The sequence below is a fragment of the Miniopterus schreibersii genome (genome assembly GCF_964146895.1).
Source record: "Miniopterus schreibersii genome assembly, chromosome: 12".
NCBI lineage: Eukaryota > Metazoa > Chordata > Mammalia > Chiroptera > Miniopteridae > Miniopterus > Miniopterus schreibersii.
Window position 1 is genome coordinate 16951904 of NC_138112.1, and position 13921 is coordinate 16965824.

A 13921-nucleotide genomic window follows, 5' to 3' on the forward strand; every position below is an offset into this window, starting at 1 on the left:
AAAGTTAATAAAATTTACTTCAAATGGAGATAAAGTAACTTTATAGAAAAAAATTAAATGCCTGGGTTTTTATTAGCTTTGGTCTTGCTGAAAGGCCTTGGACATGTATTTTTTTTTTTTTTTTTATTAAGCCCTAAATATTTAAAACTTACAGTAAAGTAGTTATCAAATTTGATAGATCTTTATTAAATATTACAATATAATTAACTTTTTCTGTTTAAAAATAAGTGTTTAAATGTATGTTTAAAATTTCTCAGTTTTTCTGTTATTTAGAAAATGTGACTTCTTTGATTTATGTTAATATAGCTTATATTTCTTTTGTTTGTATTTTGGAAGTTCTTTACTGTTTAAAAAGATTCTGCTATCAGCAAAGTAAGAAAATAACCAACTCTAAATTAGAAGATAATTTTTATTCACTTTTGATAAAAACTGAGTTTCAAAAAGTTGAAACCCTGTTATCTGCCAAGATTTTTAACCCCTGCACACCCTCGAAAAGAATGAGAGGAAATTTTTACATTGAATTTGGTAGCAACTTTTTTATTGTAAAATGTAGTTCATGTATAAGTCAGTAGGAATGATGGCATCACCCATATTACATGTACAGTTTCCATTAACTGTACAATAAGGAAAGCATCAAGATTATGAAAGTATTGTGTGCTGCATGATTTTTTAAACAGTATTTGCGTAGCCTGCATTCTGGGAGTAACTCGAATGAATGATGACAGTGGTTAATGAACCAGAGCGAAAGGACTTGGATAAAGTAATGTGATATCATTAGCGTCTCAAGACTTTTCAGCTGATTTTAAACCAGAGTTCAGGTTGTATTCACTTGATTCACTTAGTAAATGTTTGGTGCGGACCTGCTGTTTGCAAAACCTAGCAATTAAAACTGGTGTTAGAAACAGAAGCCAGGAGCCTGTGCTCCTGGTGTGAATGTATTTTGATAGAGCACATCCTAGCACCTGGTCATCGGTTTTGCACATAAGAGAAGCTTATTTTATCCAGGCAGTCACGTTTTTTTCTTTTATCTTTTAATGGTAGTTGACATACAATATTACATTAATTCATGTGTACAACATAGTGATTAGGCGTTTATATACCTTATGAACTGATCATCACAATATGTCTAGTACCCATCTGACAGCATACACAGTTATTACAATATTATTGACTATATTCCCTATGTAGTACTTTACATCCCTTGACTAATTTTATAACTGGCAGTTTGTGCTTCTTAATCTCTTTCAAGTTTTTCAACCTTCCCCACACCTTCCTATCTAGCAACTATCAGTTTGTTCTCTGTATCTATGAGTTTGTTTGTGTTTTGTTTTGTTTGTTCATTTATTTTAGATTCCACATATGAGTGAAATTATATGGTGTGTGTTTTTTTCTGTTCGACTTACTTCACTTAACATAATACCCCCTAGGTCTATGTATCCATATTGCCACAAATGGCAGTATTTCATTTTTTCTTATGACTGAGTAGTATTCCATTGTATATATGCACCACATCTTCTTTATACATTCATCTAATGATGGACACTTAGGTTGCTTCCAGATCTTGGCTATTGTAAATAATGCTGCAGTGAACACAGCATTATGGAATTGCTGGGTCATATGGTAATTCTATTAATTAGATTTATTCCTAGGTATTTATTCTTTATGATGCAATTGTAAATAGGATTTTCTTAATTTCTCTTTCTAATAGTTCATTTTTATTATGTAAAAACACAACCAATATTAATTTTTGAATATTAATTTTGTGTCCTGTATTTTACTGAACTTATTAATTGTAATAGTTTTTGTGTGTGGAATCTTTAGGTGTTTTTTTTTAATATAGTATCATGTCACCTGTAAATAGTGATAGTTTTACCTGTTCCTTTTCAATCTGATGCCTTTTATTTCTTTTCCTTTCTAATACTGTGGCTAGGACACCAATATTATATAAAAAATGGTGAGAGAGGGCATAAGGATCTAGTTCCTAATCTTAAAGAAAAAGCTTTCAGCTTTTCACTCTTGAGTATCGTGTTACCTCTGGGTTTGTCATACATGGCTTTATTATATTGAGGTATATTTTCTTTATTCCCACTTTGCTGTGTGTTTTTTATCATAAATAGAGTTGTATTTTGTCAAATGCTTTTTCTGCATCTTGATATGATCATATGATTTTAATCTTGTATTTTGTTTATGTGGTGTATCATGTAAATTGATTTGTGGATATTGAACCCACCTTGCATCCTGGAATAAATCTCTCTTGATCATAGCGTATGATCTTTTTAATGCATTGCTACATTTGGTTTGCTAATATTCTGTTGAGGAATTTTGCATCTATGTTCATCAGGTGTATGTATATATATATATATATATTTTGTAATGTCTTTATCTGGTTTTGGTATCAAGGTAATGCTGGACTTGTAGAATGAGTTTGAGAGCCTTCCCTCCTCTTCAGTTTTTTGGAATAGTTCAAGAAGGTAGGTATTAATCCTTTTTTTGAATCTTTGGTAGAATTCACCTGTGAAGGCATCTGGGCCAGGACTTCTGTTTGTTGGGAAGTTTTTTATCATTGATTCAATTTCATTACTAGTAATAGGTCTATTCAGATTTTCTGTTTCTTCCTGATTCAGTCTGAAAGATTGTATCTTTCTAAGAATTTATTCATTTCTTTTAGGTTGTCCAATTTGTTGGCATATAATGGGTTGTAGTATTTTCTTATAATCCATTCTATTTCTGTGGTGTCAGTCATCACTTCTCCTATATCTGATTTTATATGTATTGGGTTCTATATTTCTTGATGAGTCTGGCTAAAGGTTTATCAATTCTGTTTACTTTTTTTTTTAAATCCTTTAGTTGAATTGATCTTTTCTACTGTTTTTTAGTCTCATTTTATTTATTTCTGCTCTAATCTTTATTATTTTTTTTCTTCTGTTTACTTTAGGATTTGTTTGTTATATTTTTCTAGTTCCTTTAGGTGTAAAGTTAGATTACTTGAGATTTTTCTTGTTTCTTGAGGTAGGCTTGAATTGTTATGAATTTCCCTCTTAGATTGCTTTTGCTGTGTCCCATAGATTTTATTATTGTTTCCATTTTCATTTCTCTCAAGATATCTTTTAAAATCCTCCTTCATCTGTTCATTAACTCATTCTTTGTTTAGGAGCATGTTGTTTAGCCTCCAAGTATGTGTTTGTGTTTTTCCTAGTTTTATTCTTGTAGTTGAGTGCTAGTTTCATACTATTGTGATCAGAGAAGATGGTTGATATGATTTCAGTCTTTTGAAATTTATTGAAACTTGTTTTATGGGCTATCATGTGGTCTGTTTTGGAAAATGTTCCATGTACACTTGAAAAGAATGTATATTCTGCTGTTTGTGGTGGAATGTTCTATAGGTGTCTATTAAGATCATCTGATCTAATGTGTCTTTTAAGAAGGCAGCGTCTTTGTTGATTTTCTGTCTGAATGATCTATCCATTGCTGTAAGTGTGGTGTTCAAGTCCCCTACTGTTACTGTCCTACTGTTGGTCTCTTTCTTTATGTCTGTTAATATTTCCATTATGTATTTAGGTGGTCCTATGTTGTGTGCATAGATGTTTACAAGAATTACATCCTTTGTTGAGTTTATCCCTTTAGCATTATGTGATGCCCTTTTTTGTCTCTTGTTACACACTGTGTTTTAAAGTCTATTTTGTCTAAGTATTACTACTCTAGCTTTTGTTTCATTTCTATTTACATGAAAGTCTTTCCATCTGAAGTGAGTCTCTTGTAGGCAGCATATGGGGTGTTGTTTTTATATAGTAAGCCACCCTATGTCTTTCATTTGAATCACTTAATCCATTTATATTTAAAGTAATTATTAGTTAATAAGACGGGTATGTAGTTATTTCCATTTTATTAATTGTGTTCTGGTTTTCTTTGTGGTTCTTCTTGGTTCCTTTCTTCTTCTCTTGCTCTCTTGTACTTTGATTACTTTCTAAAGTTTTTGCTTGTATTTCTTTCCTTTTATTTTTTTATATATCTATTATAGGTTTTTGGTTTATGGTTACCATGAGCTATGTTTTTTTCATCATTTTTTACCTGTTTTGTATGTGTTAATTCCTTTATTTATTGTGTTCATACATGATTTTACTATTTTTATCTTTGAAACTTCACATTAGCTTTATAATTGGTGATCCACTACTTTCATCCAGTGTTTGCCTTTTTCAATGAGATTTTTACTTTCCTATGTTTTTTAAAATTTATTTTTAGTTTTAGACTATTATTTTCTACTTGAAGTTCCTTTAACATTTTTTGTAATGTTGATTTCCTTGTGATGTACTTCTTTACCTTTTGCTTGTCTGGGAAACTCTTTATTTCTCCTTAAAGTCTAAATGATACCCTTGCTTAGTATTCTTGGTTATAGGTTTTCCCCATTTATGAATTTGGATATATAATCCCAATCCCTTTTGACCAAGGTTTCTGTTGAAAATCAGCTGCAAAGTCTTATGGAAGTTCTCATGTATGTAACTAGCTGCTTTTCTCTTGCTACTTTTAAGATTCTCTCTTTGTCTTTAACACAACACTTTGCATTATAATGTGTCTTGGTATGTGTCTTGTTTGGGAGTCTCTGCACTTCCTGGATTTGTATGTCTATTTCCTTCATCAGGTTAGGGAAGTTTTCAGTCATTATTGCTTCAAATAGGTTTCAATACCTTTCTTTCTCTCTTCTCCTTCTGGAACTCCTATGGTGTGAGTGTTGGTAACTTGATATTGTGCCAAAGGTCCCTTTAATATCCTTATTATTCTTTTTGCTATTTTTAATTGGGTGTGTACCCTACCTTGTCTTCTGGATTGTGGATTTAATCTTCTGCTTCACCTAATCTGCTGTTGATTCCCTCTACTCTATCTTTAAATTCAGTTATTGTATTTTTCATTTCTGATTGGTTCTTTTTTATATTCTCTGTCTCTTTGTTGCAGATCTCACTGAATTCATCTCGTTTCTTGAATATTTTGAGCATCTTTATTACCAACATTTTGAACTCTTATTTGGTATATTGCTCATCGCCATTTTGTTTGGTTCTTTTTGTGGAGTTTTATCCTATTTCATTTAGGACATGTTTGTCTCCTCATTTTTGCTGGTTCTGTGTAGTTATTTCTATTTATTACATGAAGTGTTCTCTTCCAGGCTTGAAAGAATGGTCTTATATAGTAGGTGTCTGGGGGGTCCCAGTAGTAGTACAATACCCCTGGTCACCTGAGCCAGGTGCTCAAGGTGTGTTTCCTGTGTGGGTTGTGTATGCCCTTCTGTTATAATTGGGCTCAACTGCTACTGGCACATCACTGGGTGGGGGTGACCCTCAGGCTGACTTCTGTGAGGGCTGGCTATGACTACATTGGATGAGCTGTTGTGCAGGTACTGATTCCAGGGAGTGGGAGTCAGTTCAGCAGGGCTCTAGTGCCATCCATGGCTGCTGTTCAGGTGTGTCAGTTGTGGAGCTGCTTGGGTGGGGCTCTGGTGCAGTCTGAAGCCAGCTGCTGGTTGTGTAGTGTCTAGAGTCTCTTGTCAGGAGCTCTTGTGGGGGCCAAGGTTAACAGCTGCTTTTCCTGAGTTTGGGGCTGCTTGGTAAGAGCAATGCCATGATCTGTAGTTGGTCATTGCTTGTGCTAGGCTTGGAAGGGCTTGGGAGAAACTGTGATGTGAGCCGAGTCTGGCAGCCACTTAAACTAGTCTTGGGGCTTCTTAGTTGGAGCTACCTTGCAAGCCGAGGCTGGCTGCCACTTGTGCCAGACTTGGGGACATTTGATGGGAACTGCAATGCAAGTTGAGGTCAGTCACTGCTTTTATGAGGTTTGTGGGCCTTTGGGAAAGTCTGAAGGGCTTTCTGAGGCTGGTTGACATTTGTGTGGGGTTTGCAGACCTTTGGGGACTGTCTACAGCAAGAGTCTAGGCCAGGCACCACTCATGTGGAGGGTCTGGAGCCACTGGAGGAAACTCTGACTGCATGAGAAGGTTGAGTAGGATAGTGTCTCAGGGAGATGCTACGGCTGAGCAAATGGTATGGGCTGGGCAAGTGGTATTGGATTAATGGACAGTGACAAATTTTGTGCCCACCTTCACAGAGCCAGGTGGGTGGGAGAAGAGCTCAACAAAAGAACAATGGTGCCCGCCAGCACTTCTGTCTCCTGAGTGTTCTCCTGATTCTGCCCCCTCCAGCCCTCACCTTAAAGTTAGTCAATTTAATTTCTCCTGTATGACCCAGGTGCTTCTTGAACTGCTGCCCCTGCCATGGAACTTGGAAAGAGTGATTAAGTGTGTGAACCCTCTAGTAGCAGTGTCTGAATCTCCTGCAGCCTTTTGTCTCTCTGGGATATAATTTCTGCTGGTTTTCAAAGCCAGATATTATGGAACTTCTCTTTCTGACACAGGTGCCCCAGGCTGGAAAACCCAGAATGGGACTTGTACCCCTCCCTCCTTGGGTGGGCCTATGTAGCCAAGCTATCCCTCCCATTTATTAATTTTCACACCATGGGTGTGGTATCTCTCTGGACCACATCTCCATCCCCCCTATCTATCTTGACGTGGCTTCTTCTTTATAGCCTTAATTATAGGAATTCTGTTGAGCTAGTCTTAGGAGGTTCTTAGTGACGATTGTTCTATAATTTAGTTGCAGTTTTGATGTTTGTGAAAAGTGGCAAGTTCAGAGTTTACTCTGCCATTTTGACTGTTTAATCTCCTTTCACTTACATGTTATTGCTCTGCAAAAAAGGGACTTTTGTTAAGTGAAGTTTACTAATACACCAGGATGTCAGTTTACTTAAAGTACAAAAAAAAAATACTGCTAGGAAAACATGTTAGATAGCCAAGTCATTCATAGTAAGAAAATGTATGAAGTCAGATTAAGATCAGATTTAGAATGATAATCATAACAAAGGTGACAGCATGCTTGAGGAGCCCCAAGGCATAGATCTGAGGTCCCTGAGAGGATTCTTCTTGCCAGGTCAAGACTTCCTTCTTTGTTTTTTTATCTAGCTCCTCTATTTTCTTGGACCTGTTAAAATAATTAGTTTATCTAACAACTCTCTCATAATATTTCAGGGATATATTTTTTTCTATTGTTAAACAAACAAAATAACTTTCACAGCTGGAAGCATTTCTAAAAGGAGGGGTTTATTTAGCCAAAGTTAGCCAGCGACGAATCAGGTCCTGGGGCATGAAGCCTAAACCACCAGTAGCAGGGCTGGATGGAGAAGACATGCCCACCCTCCTAGAGTTGATGGGCTCTTGTATCATTACATTTTCAGGAAGAAAGATGTAAGTTGTTTTTTAAAGAATTTACACTGGCAACAGATAAGGGGAAGGGCAGGAAAACTTGAAGCAGGGGCAGTTCTAGGTTAAATACACAGTTCATAAGGAAGAGATATTTACTACTTTCTATTGGTTGTGTGCAACAGTCCTTAAAGTTCATTGTGTAAGCTGGATGAGGTGGTGTTCGGCTACTTCTTTTTAAATAGCCACCGGAAGTTGGTTCAAAGCTCCAACATATATTCAGGAATGTGAGCAGTCGGTTAGTTGGCCTACAGCTACTAATTAGTTTATTACTCTTGCCTCTTTCACTCTCTGGCCCACTGTAATTTAATTTAAGACATCTCAGAATTTTTCTCTTGTCACTATTTAATGGAAACTTGAAAGATGCTTTAGCCTCATGACAGCACTTTTACAAATGACCTGTGAGGGTACATAACATCTGACAAATTGCATTTATATATGAATGGTTTTACATAGGCTTTTTGCTTCTTAACTTCAATGGGTGATATTTTCTTATTTGGAGAGTGAAGTAACACAGTATTTGCAACATTTAAAAAATGAACAAGACATAGTCTTTCTGTTAAGGAACTTTCAATCCAACGGGGCAAATAAGATACCCAAACAACTATAGTGAAAGTGACAAGATACAGATATATAGAAAATGGGAACAGAACATTTCTGGCTTCAGGAACTAGAGAAGGCTTGAGGGAAGGTGTCCATTAAATTGCACCTTCAATTAGAAAAGAGACTTTGATAACTCATGATAAGAAGAGAAAGCATTCCAGATAGAAGGAATAGTGTGGCTGATGATGTGAAATAAGGAAAGCATTAGTTATGTTTGGTGAATAATGACTTAGACCATCATAAGAATGATTCCCAATTTTTTCAAGTATGAGGGTTCCTTAGTAACATAAAAAATACTATAACTTTTAAAATAGCTGCTGATTGAGAAAATATATTTGTGCATAAGGTTTCTCAAACATTACTACAATAAATACTAGTCTCCTGGGGTTTTCATTACCTGAGTATTAGAAACACCACTAACACTAAATTTATACTGGAGAGAGTAGCAGAAAGTAAATTTAAATCCATCAGTTATGGGCTGATCAAGTAGAGTCTTACAAGTCAGGGTAGGCTTTGGAAATTAAATTAATAAGTACTTATTCCCAAATCAGTTTCTCCTTTAAATATTCTTCATAGGTATATAAATACATTGTAGCAGCACTGATGTGACAAAGAGGCTTGGGGAAAATATCTCTTTTTTATAAATTTTGTCTTGATTCTTCTGTTTATTTGGTGGAAAAAATTTATTTAGGCCAGTGCTTTGTCATTTTGAAGCATTGCATTTTTTAATAAATACTTCTTGGTCTAAGCCAGACTCCTTACAGTCATCAGTATCAGAAGACTGGCTCGGCCCTTTGCCTCATTTTCTGCCTTTGGAGCATGCCAGCGTGTCTTCCGAGTCAGTGGCAGCCGCTGCATATGCGACAAAGGATTTTCTTCTTTCTTCCTAAATAAAATGAAAAATTGAACTACTTCCCCAAAAAAGGGATGGGAAAGAAATGAGATTAGCCTATTAGTAAAGTTAGGCTTTAATAATACTTTACAGAGACTTTAAAAAATGATTTTTCTAACATCTTATTCCACTGAAACTACGTACCAAACTAAATAAATACTATTAGTCCTTACCAGGTTTCACATGCCTCTGAGGCCACTGACAAAACCACTTCTTGCTGAAACTCTTCCTTTGTCATTCATTACCTCCCTTCGAGGTAGATACGGTTCTCTCAATTTACACATTTTCTGTTTTCATTATAGATTTGTTCTTCTCCTCACACCATAAATATGGCATTAGTTTCTCACTCTACACAGTCTGAATGAACTCATTCATAGCCTGTGTTCAACTCCATTATATTCTGATGACTCCCAAATACATAGTATCAACCCAGACCATCTACTGAACTTATTAGACCATGTATTTCAACTGCTTATTGTACATTCCCACCTGGATGAACTTCCAACTCAGCATAAACCTATTCTGTAAACCTAAAACCATCTTCTGTATCTTGAAATGGCACCTGATATAGACTCATGGGTATGTATAATCCTTAGCTCACTTTTCTCCATCACCTCCTGTCCAATGAGTGATCAAATTCTGTCATCTCTGCTTATGAATTATATGATTCATTTTACATGCTTCCACTGCTACTGCCCTGACTTAGTTTAGGTCCTCACAATTCTTTCCTAGATTTCTGCTGTACCCCCCCCCCCGACACACACACACACAGAGCTTATTTCAATAGTTTCACACTGTCTCCAAACAATCCTCTATTCTGCCTCCAAAATCATCTTTGTAAAAGAATTATAGTAATTATATTATTCCCTTTCTTTTTCAGAACAAAGTCCAAAATTCTTAGCCTTATCATCCAAGGCCCTTCCGCGATCTGGCTCCTGACTTTGCAACGTTACCTCTCACTCTTCCTCATCAAACGACTCTAAGATTCAGTTCCCACACTGCTCTTTGCTCAGCTTCCTGCTTTCTGTTGCGCATGCTGCTCTCCCTGCCTAGGGGCCCTTCTCCTCTCCTGCATCGTCCACTGGCTGGTCCCTAATCTGCCTTCCGGATTCTGATCACCTGTTATTTCCCCTCGGGATTTCCCTGAGTCTTCCCAGGCTGAGTCAAAGGCCCCCTTGCTCTCCCACATCACCCTTGCCTTTGTCAACCACACCACTATTACTCCGAGTTATAATTATGTTCTACTTTTTGGTCTGTCTCACCAGTGTTAAAGACAGAGACACCATCTTTCCAATCTTTATGCCTGGTTTCAAGCATAATGCTTCATTCCAAATAGGTTATTTATAGAAATTTAAATTATGGCTTTGATATGAAAAGAACTATGCTGCCTTAGACCATTAAACTTCGAGTCTTTGTTCTTAAGTCATCAAATATATGCTAGTGATTGTACTTACTGTGCTGAAGCTTTATGGTGCTCCTCAAAGTTCATACTTTGTGTCAGAAGCTGCTGAGGTATTCAATGCTCTGCCTTTGTTGTAGATTTACTGTTTCAATACATGACAGTTTCTACAGAAGCAAAAACTATTTTATGAGAACTCTGGACGATAGGAGAACCTAGAAGGTCGTACAGGCCATGTCCTTACTCTTTTAAATATTTTTTTAAGCATTAAGGATTGGGCAGATTGTAGCAGGGCTTTTGTCAAAAATTATCAGGTCAAGTCACATAAAAGGAGAGAGTATTTTTCTTTACAACTTGTTAAACACAATTTGGGACCATCCATCACTTCTCTTATGTCAAGGTTTTCATTTTGATCATCATGTCAAATGTGCTGAGTTTCCCCGATCATTATCATCAATGGGAATTTGATCTCAGTGTTCCTGTCTTTGTTCCAGTATAAAGTAATGAATAATGTTACAGTTAATTGGGGAAAAATTGCACTGCTGGACCAGGCATTGACTTCTGTTCAAGTCAATTTAACATTGTACATTTATCACAGATAAGCTTCGTAAAAGACAGAGTAAATAAAGCTATGTTTTGCTTTGCATTACATTCTGTTAAATGGAAAGAGTACACTTTCTGCTGTAAACATTGGTAATTTCATAAGCTTTAAGTTATTTCAGCAAGACTTGCCTTTTATATTATAATATAATAAAAGTGTTTCATAATTTCTAGTCCTTAATAATTCCAGAATGCTAAACAAAACAAAAAAATCACCAAAGGGTAAAATAAATGCAAGTATGTAAATATAAGCCAAATCTGTGGTTTTTTAAAAAAAGAACAGATGAGTGAACTGTTTTCTAATTTTGTCAGGTTTTAAAAACTACTCAGAGATTAACATATAACAAAGCTCTAGAATATAAAATATGTAGCGTAGTAGGTCAAATATTTAATTTTATATAATGCTTTCTATAGAAAGCTGTAACATTGACTAAGAAAGGTGCAGAGAATAAAAATATATCAGGGATGATAGTGAAAAATATGTTAATGTTTTAATACATCTGATTAATTGAACCTCACTTGCTATGAGTCTGCCATTTTTCACATATATATGTATATATATTTATATGAAATGATAATCTGTTATGTATCTCTAATGACATGAATGAAATATATTCTGGACACATATATTTGACAAATATATATTTGTTGGTGTGTAACATAAGTATGAAATGCATACATACCTACTATTCACATGAAGATGGGACTATCTGGAGTGTATGGAAAGAAGATAACTTTTTCTGCCACCAACCTTGAGATGATGAAGAAAATCAGGAAATAAATGTCTTTTGCCCTTGAGATCTAAGAAATTAAGTTTGCTTTGGTTTTACTTTTAAAACTGGTCACTTGTAGGTAGACTTCAATGGATTTTTAGGGGGAATAGATGTTTAAATAGCTTTGTGGAAAGCTGCTGATGTTCCAAAACATTTGTTTTTCTCTATAACTTTAATAAAAGATTTCATCCACTCTCATTGTTTCAGCTACACTCAAATACAAATAACTTTAAAATTTATATTTCTAGCTCACATAGTTCTCCATTATTTTAATTTGTATGTCCAGCTACTATCTGGATATCCCAGAGGTCTCGCAAACATATCCAGAACTTACTATTTTTTCCCTAACCTGTTTCCCCTTCTTTATTTTATCACATTAATGTCATTACCGTCGTCCATCATTCAAGTAAAATACTGAAAAATACATTTGCAACTTCCTCCTCTTACTTACATACAATCACTTGCCAAATTTCTTTGGTTTTACTCTTTAAATGTTTCTTTGATGCACTCTGTCCTCTCTACTCCTACCTGTTGACATTTATCAGGCTTTTATCTCACCTGGCATTTGCCAAGAGCTCCCAAATTCTCTCCCTAACCCCAGACTTATTCCCTGGAAATCATCATCCACGTAGCTACCAAGGATCATCCATAATATAAATAAGGCTGTGTCCCTCTCATTGCTCCTTATAGACATAAAGGCTACCCACAATGTGACCCCAGTCTGCATCTCCAAACTTACCTGTTTCTCCCTCCTGTCAGGGCATCAGTGCTGAGCTGGTGATCTTCCCCCCAGGAGGAAAAAGAAAGTTGCAATGAGATGGAGAGAAGACTTTGACCATTTATGTCACAATGCATTTGTCCTTTCCCTGTTATCCTCCCTGTGCCACCAGTACCAGAGAAAGGCCTACAAGAGGGAGGTGGTGAAGGTGTGAAACACCAGAGTGTCCATATACACACAGACTCTCTAAACATCTTAAGCCACCTAGGAGTTTAAAATGAAACTGGATGGTTTCAAAAACACAGAGTGACTAGAAAACTATGGGATCTACCCAACACATAATTAAGGGATGTTGAAGAAAAGTTAGATACAGCACAATTGTAAGTGGCGGTTTTATAAAACAAACAAAAACCATAATACTTTATTTTTAAGTTTTAAAGAATTGAGCTTCCCCCGCAAACATTATATTCTGCCTGGACATTGTCTCTTTCTCTTTTAGTGTGTTTTTCCTGATATTCCTATTGTGAGGTGTGCTCCCTCTAACCGTCTCTATCACTGCACTTATGAGCTTGTTTCTCCTATTGATTTGTGAGATTCTTTTAAGGGCCAGGGTTGTGTCTTATCCATCTTTGTAACCCTGGCATTTTAACATAATGCCCAATATACAAATGGTTTTCAATAAATGAGTGTTACATGAGTGAGTGATGGACAATTGAGTCAATTAGTGGATTCCCAAAAATGCTAAATCACAGTGACTAATTTTAATGGTTTCCAAAATTGCTGCTCTTTTTCAATTTTTCAAAATCTATTATTTATTAATAATTCCTTATTTTTAATATAAAATGTATTGAAATTGAAAATATAATATTACTAAAATTGCATTTATTTTCAAATTTCTATGTATTTTTAACATTTTGGACACACATTTTCATGATCATTTTATTTTTTAATGTGTTTTGTAGGTTTTAGAAACTTACACATTGATGACCAGATAACTCTCATCCAGTATTCTTGGATGAGCTTAATGGTGTTTGGACTAGGGTGGAGATCCTATAAACATGTCAGTGGGAAGATGCTGTATTTTGCACCTGATCTAATACTAAATGAGTAAGTAGTAACTTGACTTTTGTTGTCCTTATTATTCTAAGTGTATATGTAGGATGATCTTGAAAATTACATTTCAATAGATAGTCATACATTTAGTATACAAAGTGGAGGTTTTCCTGAAAGGTTTCTCATAATTACCTCATAACAATTGGTATTACAGCTTGACAATATTAATAAAATTATATTATCAATTTAATGTTTGGAGAGTTTCCCTTTTGCTTCAATGTACAGTAGTTATTTGAAATCCAATTTTTTAAACATCAAGAATATATCAAGAACTAAAAGACAGAATAAAATGTTAAAATTTCATACCTTGGTACCAATGAAGATAATGAAGTAAATTAGAAATAACTTGCTTGAAAGTATTGACTTACCATCAGAAGGCAAAGACATCTCTCTTTAGAGTAAAAACAATCCTGGGAATTTATTTTAAACATTGAAAACTAGCCCTGGTTGGTGTGGCTCAGTTGGTTGGAGCGCAGTCCTGTATACCCAAAGGTTGCATGTTCGATTCCCAGACAGGGCACATACC

General features: G+C 35.5%; 1 protein-coding gene across 2 annotated transcripts in view; it reads left to right on the forward strand.

The window, feature by feature from the left end:
* PGR (progesterone receptor) overlaps positions 1-13921 on the forward strand; it is a gene marked incomplete at its 5' end in the record, with an annotated part of 79565 nt that overhangs the window by 47329 nt on the left and 18315 nt on the right. For both annotated transcript variants that reach the window (XM_081153251.1, XM_081153252.1), the window contains one exon: positions 13245-13389. In XM_081153251.1, coding sequence (XP_081009377.1) covers positions 13245-13389 — 145 coding nt within the window. The remainder of the gene's footprint in view (positions 1-13244; positions 13390-13921) is intronic.